The sequence below is a fragment of the Sebastes umbrosus genome, chromosome 4 (genome assembly GCF_015220745.1).
Source record: "Sebastes umbrosus isolate fSebUmb1 chromosome 4, fSebUmb1.pri, whole genome shotgun sequence".
Classification (NCBI taxonomy): domain Eukaryota; kingdom Metazoa; phylum Chordata; class Actinopteri; order Perciformes; family Sebastidae; genus Sebastes; species Sebastes umbrosus.
The window spans coordinates 37,204,221-37,221,071 of NC_051272.1; the positions used below are offsets into that span (position 1 = coordinate 37,204,221).

At 43.3% G+C, this 16,851-nt stretch overlaps 2 protein-coding genes across 4 annotated transcripts in view; one reads left to right on the forward strand and one right to left on the reverse strand.

The window, feature by feature from the left end:
• Positions 1–15,823, reverse strand: part of mapk8ip1a (mitogen-activated protein kinase 8 interacting protein 1a) — a 36,662-nt gene extending 20,839 nt beyond the window's left edge. For 2 of the 3 annotated variants that reach the window (XM_037767651.1, XM_037767649.1), the window contains exons 1-2: positions 15,004–15,822; positions 3,155–3,230 (exon numbers count right to left, since the gene is read on the reverse strand). In XM_037767651.1, coding sequence (XP_037623579.1) covers positions 3,155–3,230; positions 15,004–15,075 — 148 coding nt within the window. In that variant the 5' untranslated portion in view covers positions 15,076–15,822. Of the gene's footprint in view, positions 1–3,154; positions 3,231–15,003 lie in introns of all 3 variants that reach the window. The other variant, XM_037767652.1, reaches the window with a different exon arrangement.
• The window catches only part of LOC119486724, a 1,187,645-nt gene that overhangs the window by 204,227 nt on the left and 966,567 nt on the right, over positions 1–16,851 (forward strand). The window lies entirely within an intron of this gene.

Sequence of the window (16,851 nt, forward strand, 5' to 3'; positions counted from 1 at the left end):
CTGTAAAGTCTCGATTGTGAGAGACTCTTTGATAGTCATTTCTTCATAGCCTGTTTTTATATTTCTCTCTGCTTCAGTGAGTTTCAGAGATACTGGACGTTTATCCCTTTCATTTGCAGCTGTGTATAAAAAGGTATATTTACCCATTGAACTCTTGTATCTAAAAAATGATAAAAAAATCTGTTGAGCTACCTCTTGTTGCATGGTTGTGATTGTCGCTAAGGCAATTGGACAGATATTTGAGGACCTACTTAAAGTGGCAGTAGGCAGTACATTTTTGGCATCATTGGGTCAAAAAATTCCATAATAACCTTTCAGCATATTGTAATTCAAGTGTTCTGAGAGAAAACTAGACTTCTGCTCCTCCTCATGGCTCTGTTTTCAGGCTTTAGAACATCTAGCCCCGTGACGGGAGACTTTGACCAATCACAGATCATTTCAGAGAGAGAGCGTTCCTATTGGCTGTGCTTCGGTCATGTGACCGGTACTTGGTGTTCAATTCAAGCCATATCAACCTGATCTCAACATGGCTGCTGGGTCACAATCTTTCTCATGTTACAGCTAAACCGTGCACTACAAGATGATTCTGAGAACATTTGAGGAGAGAAATAGACATTAACGTAATAGAACATTGATTCATATTTGATCAGCGCTGCCTAGTTTGACCGTTTGGTCGGAGTTCACGAGTGATTGACAGCCGGCTCTCATAGACGGCAGCTGGACAGCAGACCTCAGATCAGCTCTTACTGCTTGTTTTCCTCCGGTCTGTGAAATCTTGCAGGTGCCGTTAGGAGTACCGGAGGACACCGGAGGACACCGGAGGACACCGGAGGACACAGAGGAACATGATTTTTTTCAGGTTATCTGTTTCATGTACTACTGTCACGATATAGCAACCGTTTTATAAAAATAACTGTTTTTAATCGTATTTGCTCCAATCTGACCTACTGATGCTTTAAAGGCCCTGACACAACAAGCCGACGGTCGGCTGTCGGACAGTTCGGGGCCATCGGTGAGCGTCTGTCGGCCTGGTTTTTGCGGTGTGTACCGCATCGTCTAGTCTGCCAATGTTGGAGGTGAGTGAGAGTGGTGTGAAATGGTCGGCAAACGCTGCTTTGTTTCATGTACATATCATAGCAACGGCTTGTATAGCCACCGTCTTCGGTCTTCCGGTTTCCCTTTTTGAATGACGAATACAGACTACCTGCTGGTGTTGAGAATTATTTCATCTTAAGCAGGCGCAGAAAGTACTAACGTTCTAACTGGTTGTTGGCTGTAGTCTTTGAGGTGTGTTCAAGTGCAACATGAAAACATTTTTACTTAAAGGGACTGTTTGTAAGAATCAGAAATGTCTTGTTAACAGCGACACCTGTGGCCGTTAAGTCAACAAAAGTCAGCGTCCTGTTGCTCGCGCTTGTGCTCGCTCTACATAGACATGAACGAGCATCGCTCAAAACAGTGAGGCGACACACGTCAGCTAAAAGCACAATATCACTCTATATTTCAGCTGCTTGGCAGTAATGTTAGCTGACCAGACGAAGGTCTCTCCATGAATCAACGCTGATCCTAGTGTTGGCTTTTCCTGCCTCAGCCTCCTGACCGCGGCCGGAGGGAACAGGGGAGACACCGGAGTTTTGGTCGGAGACGATAACGTTTCTCTCTGCGGAGCCCCGTCACTTCACAAGACACGGGAAACCTCTGTTGGTCTGGAGGAGCTGCAGCAGTTATTTCTGCACAAACGTCCACTGTACATTCACTAGATATTCTCAGAGCTAAACTAACTCTTCTGCAGTGTGGAGTGTGCACGCATGCACGTGAGAGTGGAGCGACAGAGCAAGAACGAGCGCGGTGTGTGAGTGAAGACAAGCAGGCAGGCAGGCAGGCAGGCAAGCACAGGAGCAGAGTACAGCAGAGACTCCGGCCCTTGAGACCAAAGCTACGGTCTCCCCCGCATCCTCCGACCGTGGCCAACACTGTTTAACAGACGGGCTTTACTAGATACAACCAAGAGGTTTTGGTGCTTCCGTGTAGTTTGTGTTGGAATCTGAGTCTGAACAGCGTAGCCACACGTGAGCGCGCATATGCGAGCGTGCATATGCGAGCGTGCATATGCGAGCGTGCATGGGACACCCACCCGGGTGATTTATACATGTAAGAAGTTACAAACAGTCCCTTTAAGTGAAGTGCATGAGTGACTCTACTTAGTTAAATTCCACCACTCAAACCCCAGTTTCCTCAAAAGCATTGAACAAACATTTCCCAGATGAATTCTTCTGATCATCCCAGTGATGTTGGCATCGGGAGAGCACAGCTTTTCAAATCTCAGGACAAACTGTGTGTACTCCCTATTCTATCCACTGAAAGTATGTTGGATCCAAGATTACACAGACATTACATCTGAGTCTGCTGCCCAGAAAGCAAGAAAAGTGACAGGATTTCTCTGCCATTCTAAAACGTGCCAACATGACATGTCAGAAAACAAGAGCTGTACTTTTCTTTGGCTTTAAGTGAAAGTGATGAAATGAGACTACAGTAAAAAATGACTGTTGTGTGTGCGTAATGCCGTGTAATCATGCAGAAATTGGCTGGTTGAATGTAGTGCTGTTTAAGATGTGCATATACTGTATAATGCTGTTGATGTTGGATGTGCTAAAACTGTTTAAGGGGAGCGCAATAAAGTTGTAGCGCATTACAGTGCCCACCGTGTTTAACAAACAAAGAAAACAAAATGTCTAATTCTGCAAGTGTTTAACTGTATTTGAAGCAGTGAGATGATATTGGTATCCATCTTAACATTGTTAATACCTCCGCCTCCGCCGAAGGCCTAGGAAGGAGGTTATGTTTTCACCGGCGTTGGTTTGTTGGTTTGTTGGTTTGTTTGTTAGCAGGATTACTCCAAAAGTCCGTGATGGATTTGAATTAAATTTTTTGGAGTGGGGGCGTGTAGCACAATGAACAATCCATTAGATTTTGGTGGAGATCCGCACCAAGCATTACGATCAGCCAGAACATTAAGACCTCTGGGTATAACACATGCGCAGGTTAACTGATTACGCGTTGATGACGCATGACCCCGCCTCCTTCCTTCAGAAAGAGAGAGACAGAGAGAGAGCGGTGTTTTTTTTGTTTGAAAAGACTCATTTTGTGTCCATACCTGTAATATGTGGGGAGGAGGAGTGGGAGTCCTTCCAGCTGTCCTTCTTGCCTAAAGAGTTGTTGTTGATGGAGTCCTGGATAGAGTTAATGAAACAGAGCAGTAGTGTAAGAACAAAAACCAACACATGATTGGGTTATCACACACACACACACACACACGCATGCACGCACGCACGCACGCACGCACGCAAGGTCACACACACACACACACACACACACACACACACACACACACACACACATGCACGCACGCACGCAAGGGCACGCACACACACACACACACACACACACACACACACACACACACACACACACACACACACACTCAGAGGAGGTCTTGTTCACAGTTTAGCCTGAGGTGATTGTCTGCTGACTGTAGTCGAGCTGAGAGGATTAGATAGCAGAAGTGATACACATGAAGGGGCAGGTGTTTGCATTTCATCCATTCTCATCCAAGACACATAGTCTCAGTCCCTGCAGGGTAATTCAGCTTAGTCTGATATAAATATCTTATATATAATATCTCTGTTCCGGTTTCATTTATTTACTGCATTTGTCTTTAAATACATTCTATATTCAAGTTCTATCTATCTATCTATCTATCTATCTATCTATCTATCTATCTATCTATCCATCTATCCATCTATCTATCTACATGTAGCTATCTATGTATGTATCTATCTATCTATCTATCTATCTATCTATCTATCTATCTATCTATCTATCTACATGTAGCTATCTATGTATGTATGTATCTATCTATCTATCTATCTATCTATCTATCTATCTATCCATCGGTCTGTCTGTCTGTCTGTCTGCTTATCTGTCTGTCTCTCTGTCTGTCTGTCTTTCTATCTATCTATCTATCTATCTATCTATCTATCTCTATATATAAATCTCTCTGCCAGGAAGAGGAATGAGCATCGACCAGGATGTATGCTACGGTTCAGCCTTGACGTCATAGGAACCACGCAGAACGCTGACTCACTTACTGACATCCCATCATGCATCTTCTTTCCCCTCTTGCACACCCCATTCTGTTACTATGGTTACTCAGTGTGTGTGTGTGTGTGTGTGTGTGTGAGAGAGAGAGAGAGAGAGAGAGAGAGAGAGAGAGAGAGAGAGAGAGAGAGAGAGAGAGAGAGAGAGAGAGAGAGAGAGAGAGAGAGAGAGGGAATTATTTTTTTCAAAACAACAAGCTCAAATCTCTGAACAAATAGTTTGTTGTTCACAACAGATTAGAGCGTGTCTGTGGTTCAACGTATCATTACATAGTGCTGTTGTTGTGCATGTGCTATTGTTTATGTTCGTTTAAGTTACGTGATGTTGTGCTTCGTATTGTGTTACCATGCATTCACACCAAGCGCCAAGCTAATTTTCGCCTCGTTTTCCTCCATCAGCCATGGAAGAAATAACCACTGTTGCTGCTTTGTACATGTTGTGGAAGTCCCAGATATGTCAGAAAACCAAACTCCGTCATGTCTGGGTTCATAACGTCATCCGGGGGCGAGCTGTATTCACATACAGCGCCACGCCATTGCACTGACGGTATTTCGCAAGCCACACGTTGCTACTGCGGTATGAACCCAAAATAATAACAATAATAATACAATAAACGGATCAAAATTATGCCGAAATAACGACATAATGATACTGATTAGTAAAAAGTCTGAATTCATGCTTTGTCAAGCCTGTCCGCAAGACAACAAGCAAACAACTTTTAAAATGCTTGTTTTCTGAATGGAGTTTGGATTGATCAATGCCAGGCTATGCTAACATTGTAGCTGCTCCATTAACACTCAACATAACGTCATCTAGGCATAAATACGGCAGCAAAAATTGTTGTAAACGGATCAAACGTGAAGCCGAAATAATTACATAATGATGCTGATTAGTAAAAAGTCTGAATTCAAGCTTTGTCGGGTCTGTCCGCAAGACGACAAGCAAACAACTTTTAAAATGCTTGTTTTCTGAATGGAGTTCTGATCGATCAGTGCCAGGCTATGCTAACATTGTAGCTGCTCCATTAACACTCCATCTAGGAATAAATACGGCAGCAACAATGTCAGTGATCACATAAACTTTAGGGAAGTATGTTTATATTGTTACACACAACTTATATGATGAATGCTTTTGATACACATGCTTTAATAAAAAACTGAAATACTGTTAACCTTGCAGACTGTATGTCATGCTAATACCTTTTCACCTTGTATAAAATGTATAATATACTGACTAGTAAATGTTACCATTTACTATTACTGAATGTCATTTGCTTCATTATAAGTTGTCTTTCAATCAAACATAAGTGGAAAAAACTGTTCACAAAACATAATAGACATGACCACTAACTATTGGTGTAACAATTCAGCCACAAATTCACATGCTGACCATAAACGGTCCAGACATATACTCGGTTTGACCGAGTCTTTTTGGCATAGATGTCATTTTGTGGCCAAATTTCTGTTCTGAATTTTCTGTTTACATGTAACACATTGCTACACGAATACATTTACTGTATATATATGTGCATATCCTTTTTCTGTGTAGCTATACAGTATTGACTTTCCCAGTAAACTTTGACCTACTGTTGAAATGGGAATCTGAACAGCTCAGTATGATACACAACAGCATTCGGCTGGCCAGAACTGAAATCTGGTATAGTATAGTAAGCAGTCAGAGTCAACAAAAAGTAGAATAAAACAGAAAGTTGTACATTAGAAACATTCCCAGTTGGCTGCTGTGGTGAAACATCATCTAAACATTTTGACCAACTGCACTTTTCATTTTGGTGGCGTTGGCCAGTTGACACAATAACTAGCTTTTGAAGCATGAATGAAGTGTTTTGGGTGAGTTACTACCTTTTGCAGACATGCAATAGAGTTGCGATGTCCCATCAAACAGTTGTGACAATTACACTTAGAGTTTATAGAAATGTTAAAGGGGACACATCGTGCTCATTTTCAGGTTCATACTTGTATTTTATGTTTCTACTAAAACATGTTTACATGCTGTAATGTTTAAAAAAAACTTTATTTTCCTCATACTGTCTGCTTGGATATAGCTGTATTATTACCGTCTGTATGAAACTCTCAGTTTTAGTACTTTTCAATGGAATTGCAACAGAATTGCATTGCTAGGCAACAGTTTGGGTCCATGTTTACGTCCCGTCAGCTGATGTTATTCACATACACTGCAACAGGAAATAAACTGGGACACATTTAGAATATTTACGTTTAAAACCGTGTAATGGTCTTAATATTGTAGATTTGTGACATCACAAATGGACAGAAATCCTAACGGCTTGTTTCAAAAGCTCAGTCTTTCAATACGGGCTGTGTGTATTTCTCTGTGGATTAAGCGTTTCGATGCTTTAACAGTATCTATATAGCACTTAAACCGTCTTTATAATATAAAAGCCATGAAAATGTCACTTTTTACAATATGGGACCTTTAAGACTGTTTCGAAAAATGAGCCAAAGTGATCGTGAAAAACTAATTTACTTTAACCCTTAATTAAAATCAGCTCAAATGAACCCATCTGAAACATGATGGGTGGTGTGGATGAGGGGTTGAGTTAATCTGACAGGGCTGTGGGGGTACATCTGACTAAAAGCACTGCAGTATAGTGTGCACTGCCCTAACAACCTCCTCACCGGTCTAACAGCCATCACCATGTTACCAAAACAAACTGAGGAGGTCTTATAGGCTAACAGATTGGAGACCAAGTCGGACAGGTTTGACTCACTTCGTGGCATATAGAAATCTGTTATTTGCCCTGCCCAGAAACTGGACTCCGCCCATTCAAAGTGAATTTAAAATGATGTTCGGACAGACATAACAGATCAATGTGGCTGCCTGTGATGCTGACTCAACTACCTCCCCTCTTGCTCTGTTAACAGCAGTAAACAGCGTGGAGGCAGCCAGTCGCCAGAAGCTACAGAGTGCTGCTTTATTTATTATATTAGATCACTTATTTCAAAGTGGTTCCCTTCTTGAGCCTCAGCCGTGTGCTCCATCAGCTGTAGCACCCTCCTCCTCATCCTCGCCGTAGGCCGTCAAACCTCATGCACACTGGAGAAATAAGGGAAAGGGCATGTATATAAGAAGTGGACGTAGTCACCGTGACATCACCCGTTGGTTTGTGGACTGCCATTTTAAAGCCTGAAGTTCAGCATTTTGGCTGTCGCCATGTTGTTTTTTTGCAACCAGAAGTGACACGAGAGGGTGGAGCTAAGTACAACCAAACGCTGAATAAGACATTTTTAGGCGACCAAAAAAGGTTATAATTAACTCTTATGAAGTGGAAACACACTGTGAAAGGGTTAAAGTTGTAAGAAGAAAACACGGACAACTCTCAGACCGGGCAACGTTGTGGTAGCGACCTGTCAATCACAAGGTAGCCCCGCCCTAAAGTATCCCCTGCTTTATGGTCTATCTGATTCTAAATGGGACCATCATTTACTAAATGAACATCATGCTGTATTGAAAAAGACTTGAAACTAGAGATTGAGACCATAAACGCATGTTTACAATGTTTACTGAGGTAATATATTAAGTGAAAGGTAGACTTCTATACAACCAGAGGATTCGCCCCCTGCTGGCTATTAGATAGAATGTAAGTTTAAAGGTCCCATATTGTAAAAAGTGAGATTTTCATGTATTTTATATTATAAAGCAGGTTTAAGTGTTTTATAAATACTGTTAAACTATCAAAACGCTAAATATATGGAGAAATACCCACAAACCCCGTATTCAGAAATTGTGCGTTTGAAACAAGCCGTTTGGATTTCTGTCCATTTGTGATGTCACAAATATACAATATCTACACCATTACACGGTTTTAAACGTAAATATTCTAAATGTGTCCCAGTTTATTTCCTGTTGCAGTGTATTTAAATAACATCAGTTAACAGGAAGTAAACATGGACCCAAGCTGTTGCCTAGCAACACAATTCTGTTACAATTCCGTTGAAATACACTAAAACGGAACATTTCAGACAGAGGGTGAATACAGGCATATTCAGGCAGCCAGTATGAGGAAAATAAAGTTGTTGTTTTTTTACATTACAGCATGTAAACATGTTCTATTAGAAACACAAAATACAAGTATGAACCTGAAAATGAGCACGATATGGGACCTTTAAGGCACTTCAGCATTGGCTTCACTTCTCAGACCCAAAGGTATTTGCCCACTGGGCATATGTCAAAAAGCATCACACCACCACACTGTATGGGTAATGCATGGATCTGTCAAATTCACAATCTCTTTTACACCATGTCCATGGTTGCTTATTGTGTGTATACAGGGTTTGAATTTTCCACAGCAAAGCAAAGTCAGAAGCAAAATGTTCATATCTCAGATTTCAACATGTGAATGCACCATTGCTAAAATTGGCCAAGAATAAAGATTATCTTAGTAATAATTACATTGCTATATCAAGAGTCAGTGAGCGTCAGGGCTTACAGTCATACATGTTTTGTGATACTGAGTGTTTTTAGTCTAAGCCAGCTCCTGGGGCAGGTCCAGCTGGCAAACAGGACAGATTGGTGAGGACACAGATTACAGCAGCCAATCACACCGCTAATCACTTTACAGCCCATTTGATTAATAGATGCAATGTGTCTGATGACACGTGGACTGAGGAGATGATCAATACTACACTGGCTGTTCATGAGCTGATACCAATAGCATTTTGATTGGGTTTCATAAGTAGACATGAATATGTAATTACATGTATATTTTATTTGCTTCTGCTCAGGATAAACTACATCCATATAAATCAATGCCAATATATATTATTGGTGAACATGGATGTTTCAATCCAACAATATTAGCAACAACTTAAAACATTTACACAAGAACAATGACTGAGACAGCCTAAGTGTCTTAACCAATAACATTCAAACTGAAGACAGGACTATTTTATTAGAAGCTGGACCAGGAGGTAGAACATTTGCTGCTCTGTGGGAATTTTATTGTTCAAGCTGTGTCAGCTTTATCCTTTCCTTATGTTTACCACAGTCTGGGAGAAGCCCTTTACTGTATGTGACATCTGTCCTGCATTACTGTTACTGCACCTACAGTGTCCGGGAATTTATCCTTGCATTGGTCCCTCCTACTGTAGCCATTTCTGGCTGTTCTTTCTCTAAACATGTGGCAAATAAATTTAAATAAAACTAAATGCAAGAACGTTCCATATAATCAAAACAGCACTGTTTAGGCGGGCATGGTTGGCATTCAAGAGAGAGAGAGGTGTAGTACAGGGAAGGCTCATGAGAGCAGTGCCAGGTGAGTTGATTGACACAGCTGGTGGTCTAATCTTACCCCTGTTGCGGTCGAATAGTCCTTTTTGCTCAGGAAGGTTCCTAACGGAGTGATATGACCCGGAAGTATGTCAGTAGCAGCAATGATAAGACGTGTTCAAATTTTTACTTAGTTTACGTACTTATTTTAAGCCCAACCATGACATTTTTCCCAAACCTAACTAAGTGGTTTTGTTGTAAACCCAGCGTACAAATGACATGCGAAATGCCTAAAATGTGTCCTCATGACACGTGGAATGTCCTTGTAATGTCGGACTATTTATACACCTTCCCGTGAGACTGAGTTGGATCTATAGGTGGAATAGTAAAGACGTGTGGAAACAGACTATTATGTGAATATGCAGCCCGTTCTCCTTCCCAGGGTGTCAAATACTGACCCTTTGTCACGGCTGTCGGCGTTAGATCCCAACGCACAAGACACCCTTTAGCGTCGGTAAGAGACGCACCGGGCTTTTCAGCTACAATGTAAACCCATCCACGTCAATATTAAACGTTCAGGCAAAGTGCTGTAGTGATGTAGTTTAAAGAGCAAAAGAGACACAGGACGGGTGGGAGGGGAGGTGGATGGGTCCAACAAACATGTGCGTTACAATCAGGTGTTCGTTCGTGTCCCGTGTTCACAACGTTCAGTGTCATTTTCATTGTGGTTTTATAACCTGAACCTAAGCAAGTGATTGTTTAATTCACAACTTTAAGCATGTGTTTACTGAGACCAAAAGTGATGCCATTGGGTCTGACAAAGCATCAGTACATGACGAGTAGGGATGAGAACATGTTGGAATATGTGTGCCAACAAACATGACAACGCCCGTCACTTCTCGCGCATGTTTTTCTGACAAAACGGAGACCAGACATACTCAACGGGGATTCCTCCAGTGAAAGATCTTGTATTGTGTGACTTCTTGTCGCCAGTCAGTCATGTAGCGTGAAAACCACAACTACAGATTTCCTCTTCAGAATTAATGGCATTTCACATATGGACTGTGATGTACACATGATTTAGCTGGTGTATTTTCACCTGACATCATCTCCAACGACCTGTATGAACCATTTCAATCCGGTTTCCGCTCACAACACAGCACGGAAGCAGCCCTCCTCAAAGTTACCAATGACCTCCTCCTCTCCTCAGACTCTGGTCACCTCAACATCCTCATCCTCCTTGACCTCACTGCAGCTTTCGAAACCATCAACCGCACCGTTCTCCTCTCCCGCCTTGAATCCTTCCTCAACATCACCGGCACTGCCCTCTCCTGGCTAAAGTCATATCTCACAAACAATTCATCAACATCAACAACTGCACCTCCTCCCCCGCTTCTCTGTCCCAAGGTGTCCCCCAGGGTTCGGTGCTTGGTCCCCTTCTGTTCATCATCTACCTGCTTCCCCTTGGTCACATCATACGCCGAGATGGCCTTCACTTCCACTGCAATGCCGACGACATCCAGCTCTACATTTCCACAAAATGCCTCACCACCGCTATTCATTCCACTCTGTCCAACTGTCTCACTGAAATCAAATCATGGATGCAAATCAACTTCCTCAAACTCAAGTGCGACAAATCAGATCATCGTCGGTCCCAAATCACTCACCAAAACCACTCACAACTTCTACCTCACCATTGACAACTCCACTATGTTCCCCTCCCCTCACACCCGCATCCTTGGAGTCATTTTCGACAGCCTGCTCTCCTTTGAACACCACGTCAACCACATCACCAGGATTGGCTTTTTCCACCTCAAAAACATAGCTCGTTTCCACCCATCACTCTCCTTCTCTGCTGCCGAACCTTTGTTCCACGCTTTCATCACATCCAGAATCGACTACTGCAACAGCATTCTTTACGGCTCATCATCCAAAGTCCTCAATAAACTCCAGTACATCCAGAACTCTGCTGCCCGTCTGCTCACCCATTCCTGGTCCCGTGATCACATCACCCCCGTCCTCCAGAACCTCCACTGGCTCCCTGTCCCACAACGCATCCAGTTCAAACTCCTTCTCCTCACTTACAAAGCCCTCCATAACCTGGCCCCATCCTACCTCACCGACCTGCTCCACCATCACACTCCTTCCTGCTCCCTCCGCTCCTCTGCTGCCAACCTCCTGTCCACACTACTCAGAACCAAGCACCGGACCTGGGGCGACAGAGCATTCGCCATAGCTGTCCCCTCCTCCTCATTATGTTAACACATTAGCATGCAACATGTTGTCATAGCAGCAGTGCCAGACTGAATTTTGAAATGGGGGGACATCCAGTTTTGGATAATGTAATACAGGATCCCACAAAACTTTGCGAGGCTATGGTGGGTGGACCTTGGATGCTGCAAGAGGGTCCGGGGGCATGCTCCCCAGAAGAAAGTTTTGTACCTTGTAAAGTTGAATGCATCAATCTAGTGCACTTTGAGAGCAAAATGAAGAGGCTAGATCTATGAAGAACTTTGTGGTCTAGTTGTATATGAATGGTGATAACACAGCAATGGTCCCACCTACAAAGCATGGTAAACGAGACAGGGTCCGTGTTTCAATGGGTGGGTTGCCGACATCCCTGCAGACCCACTCACTGACGACGCGTCACGTCTGCCCCGGTTGAGGGTCGTGCTGGGAGCCCTGTCCTTCCCCGCAGGGAGGGAGGGCGTACTGCGTAGCGAGCACAGCCCCAGGAAGCAGCGAGGTTGGAGCCTCGAGCCACCTTCACCCTGGGCCTTTCCAAGCTGACCTAGAGCAGGTGCACCGGAGGAAATGCAATGCAATGACCAGCCAGCGCCGGGGAGATGTCTTGACCCGCCGAGTTGAATCCCGCAGAGCATGCGTGAGTTATGACGACATATTACGCACTCAAACACAGTTGTATGTTTTTGAATGATAACAAATGAGTTGTTTGATTTTGTTCAAATCACCAAGGGGTTCAAATTTTAAGTAGTGCTGTTGTAGATTATTAGACAGCGGCCAGCCCAGAGGCTATGTTAGAATTGTGGCTCTTAATAAAGGTATTACTTTAGGGTGACCATATTTTCAAACCCCCAAACCGGGAAACTTAAGTGTACCGCACGTTCATGCACCACGCGTCCACGGGCACGCGCTAATATGCATGCACTATAGGCGTTTTCATCAGGATGGCTAACTTGGCGCACCTGTGGCGCATTTGAGCACGGAGTGCGATCAGAAAGAAGGCATTATTATAGCGGGGATGCATTAGAGGCTGTGAGTGACAACCATGACTCATCACATTCACTACTTCCACCCCCTTTAATCACAGGACTATCCCCCTCATGACCCACTGACAGTTTGGGAGTCCTGCAGAGAGTTTCCCTCAGAGGAAACGTATTGTTGTCTGGGCCTACGTACATTATTTTTCAACTTGTTTCGTCTCAGGATATTATAATTAAAATTGTGGAGCTCAGACGACATTTTGTCCAGGATGGAGACACCGTCCAGGTGAAAGACGGAACGGACGGTCCTGAGGGAGTTATAAAAGGAGCGAAATGCCTGTTGATGCGCAGAAGGAACTGTATAGAATAATTAATCAAAACGACACGTTTGATGTGCACATAAGTACTCAAACTATAAACACATAAACTACACTAAATGTTACCAGCTTGTATGATATATATCATATAACATATAACATATAACATATAACATAACATATATCATATGTTGCGTCCGTGTGTAATTGTGGCTTGACCGCGCACAACATCACTCTCTATAAAGAGTACAGCGGTGCGCTGTGCTGGCTCTCTGTATACCTATATCATGCGCACAAATTAATTAATGAGTGGAACATGATAAACATCTATGTAAGTATAATATTATTATTTTAATTGTGGTGAAAACTGAGACAATTTGTTAGTGATTATTGAAAACCGAGACATTTGAGTGTTTTACAGATATGTGTCGGGACTCGGGACACGTTAGCTTGAAACCAGGACGTCTGGTCACCATATATTAGTTAGCAAAAGACTCAACCAAGAATGAACAAAACAAGCTAACAAAATGTTAGCCTGACTGCTAACAGAAATGTGTTAGCTGTCTAGCTAACTTTTCTAATAACCTGTGTCAAGTCAAGCCTGTGTTAATCCACTAAATGTAATTCAAATGAACTAATCCAGCCTTAGAGCTGCAACAAGCTCCCATAGGGGTGGAGTGCTGCAGTACCGTGGTGCTTTTTCTTATTCTCCTTGCAAAGTTTCTGATGATCTATTTTTGATAATGTGAAATTAGTAATTTCATCAGGGATAAATGAAATATAGGAACGCCTTCCAGGGTTAGGTTCTGAGTTTCCAATTTAGATCTTGTTCCTTTGCTAGGCTAACATCTCATAAAAGCTTATATCTCTGACCGTTGCTTTCACTAGTGGCAGATTATGTCAGACATAGCTAATTAACACAATTCCTGTAACAGCTAAAAGGCTACTTAGTAGCTTGTGATATATGCTGTGAGAGTCAGTGGCTACAACTGTTATTTCAATGTATCGGATACTACTGATTTAATTAAAATTCCACACCGTATCTTCTGGGTTTCACCTCATTTTCAGGGTTAGGGTTATGTTTCTGCCTTCTCAGTCAGCAAAAGGCGATTACAGATGTTTGAGATTTAGTTTTTTATAACTTCAGTTACTTGCAAATGTTGAAAGCTAAACATAGCTAATTTTATACTGGATCCAAACCCACACTAGCCAACCATCTTGTTTGTTAAATAATACCTGACCAACCTATACCACCTATACCGTATTTCTATAGAGAGCTGAAGTCACGCCCCTTCCGGTAGAACACCATGGGACCTTATTTCGGGAAAAAATATGAACGGTAGTCAGTGGCGAGGGATAAATATTTTTTGATCCCATTTGAATTGCCACCTCCCCTTGAGCTTAGATATACTTGTATATATTCACAAGATGGCAGAACAGCTTGGAGGCTCTTGTTTTAACAGCGCAATCCGGGTCAATCCCCACAACAGCCACTATGTCCTGTCAAAGTGTTCTTGAGCAAGTCACTGAACCCCCTAGCTGCTCACCTACTGTTGGTCTGCTGGAAAAAACAAACCAGTCTGTTACATGATGTAGATTGACTTATGAATATTGATATTCTAAATACATTATAGGTATTTGCAGAGAATATTGCCACCGATCCACAAAACAGAAACCTATTACAGCTACGGCTGAAACATTATCAGAGCTGACCCACTGCTAGCACACACACACACACACACACACACACACGCACACACACACACGCACACACACACACACACACACACACACACACACACACACACACACACACACACACAGTTAGCCAATGCTGTCTCATTGTGAAGACAGGATCCTCCCAGGAAATACACACACACTCACACACACACAAACACACGCACACACACACACACACACACAGTAACCCTTGTATTGATGCCACTGCTGCCTCATTCTATACACAAGATAACCCATGATCATACACACACACTCAGACACTGTAACCAATCTGACCAGCTCATTTGAAAAACAGGGGATCCTCCCAGCAGCCTCCCTACCTGGGTGCCGGCTTGTGGCAGCTGTGGGAACAGAGCCAGGGTGGTTGGTCTCTTTGGTCGATACTTGTCCATGACAGCACAGGTTGATCCCCCTTTGACAGGCGACAGCTTCGCCTCCCTCCTCCTCTTCCTCCTCCTCCTCTTCTTCTCCTCGTTTGTTAAGCCAGCGTCGGTGCTCCTCGGCTCGGACAAGGCCTCCCCCACCCTCCTCTACCTCCCTCTCTTCCCCTTCTTCCTCCGCGGTCTCCTCAGCATCGATGACATCCAAGCTCAGCCTCTGAACACACCCCTTCCACTCCCTCCTTGCGTGATCATTGGCTGACCACGGTGTCACATCATCATCATCACCATCACCACCATCATCTTCCTGGCAGGAGCACAGTGGAACATAGAGGAGAGGAGAGGAGAGGTAGAGCAGCAGAAGGAGGAAGGAAGAGGGAGACAGAGAGAGTGAGGAAAGTGGGTGGTGTTGAACAGAGATGAGCAAGGATTGACAGAGAAGAAGGGCAGGGTGGAGAGAGAGACAGAGATGCAGAGAGGGACAGACAAGGGGAGGAGGAAGTCAGGGCCAACCAATCAGAGCAAGGCATGACATCATCTGCCTGTGGTGTTTTCTGACTTAAGGCTAATAAACACAGTGAATGAGTGTGTGTGTATGTGTAACCCAGTTAAATAAGATTATACAGTAGCAGTGATTCCATGGAGAGACAATGGCAACAGACCAGCCAACCAATCAAACAAACAGTCATTCAATTAGCCAACAAAGCAGCCAGTAAACCATGTAGCTACATAGCACTAGCCACAGCCATCCAAGCAAGCAATAAACATGATACTCAGACAGTCAGTCAATCACTCTTTCCAGCAAGCAAACCAGTTGTTTGGTCATTTATCCAACAACCCAGCCAGTCAGCCAGCCAGCCAGCCAGCCAGCAAACTAGTCAAAAGATGACCCGTGAACCAACAACTAGTCTGCCAGCTATGTATATTAGCTAACATTCCAGCCAGTCAGTGAGCCAGTCAGTCTTCCACCAATTTAGCAAACCAGTCACTCAGCCAATAAACAGTCAAATCTGTTACCCAGTGAAACAACAAACCAATCAGTCATTTACAGGTTTTCTCAATTGCTATGGCTCATTTTTCTAAACAGTCTTAACTTTCTCTAAACTGTAAGTGCAATTGTCACAGCTGTTTCCTGGGACATCACAACTCTATTGCAGGTTTGCAAAAGGTAGTAACTCACCCAAAACACCAAAATGAAAAGTTATTTTGTCACGGTGTGAGCCGTACTGGTCAAAATGTTTAGACGTGTTTTCACCATGGCAGTCAACCTGGAAATGTTTCTTATATACAAATCTGTTTTGTTCTACTTTTTGTTGACACTGACTGTTACTGTATTATATTAGAATGGCCGATCTGTCTACCTTACTGCTGTTGTGTATCACAAGGAGCTTTTTAGATTCCCATTTCAACAGAGGTAAAAGTTTACTGAAAGTCAATAGGCCCACTGTAGTACACAGAAAAAGGATATGCCCATTTGTATGTATACAGTACATAAATTATATTGGGCTGCACGATGGTGCAGTGGTTAGCACTGTCGCCTCACAGTAAGAGGGTCGCAGGTTGGAATCCGGCTTGTGACCCCTTCTGTGAGGAGTTTGCATGTTTTCCCCGTGTCAGCGTAGGTTTTCTCCGGGTTCTCAGGTTTCCTCCCACAGTCCAAAGACATGCAGGTTAGGTTCATTGTTGACTCTAAATGTCCCGTAGGTGTCAATGTGAGCGTGAATGGTTGTCTGTCTCTATGTGTCAGCCCTGTGATAGTCTGGAGACCTGCCCAGGGTGTAGCCCGCC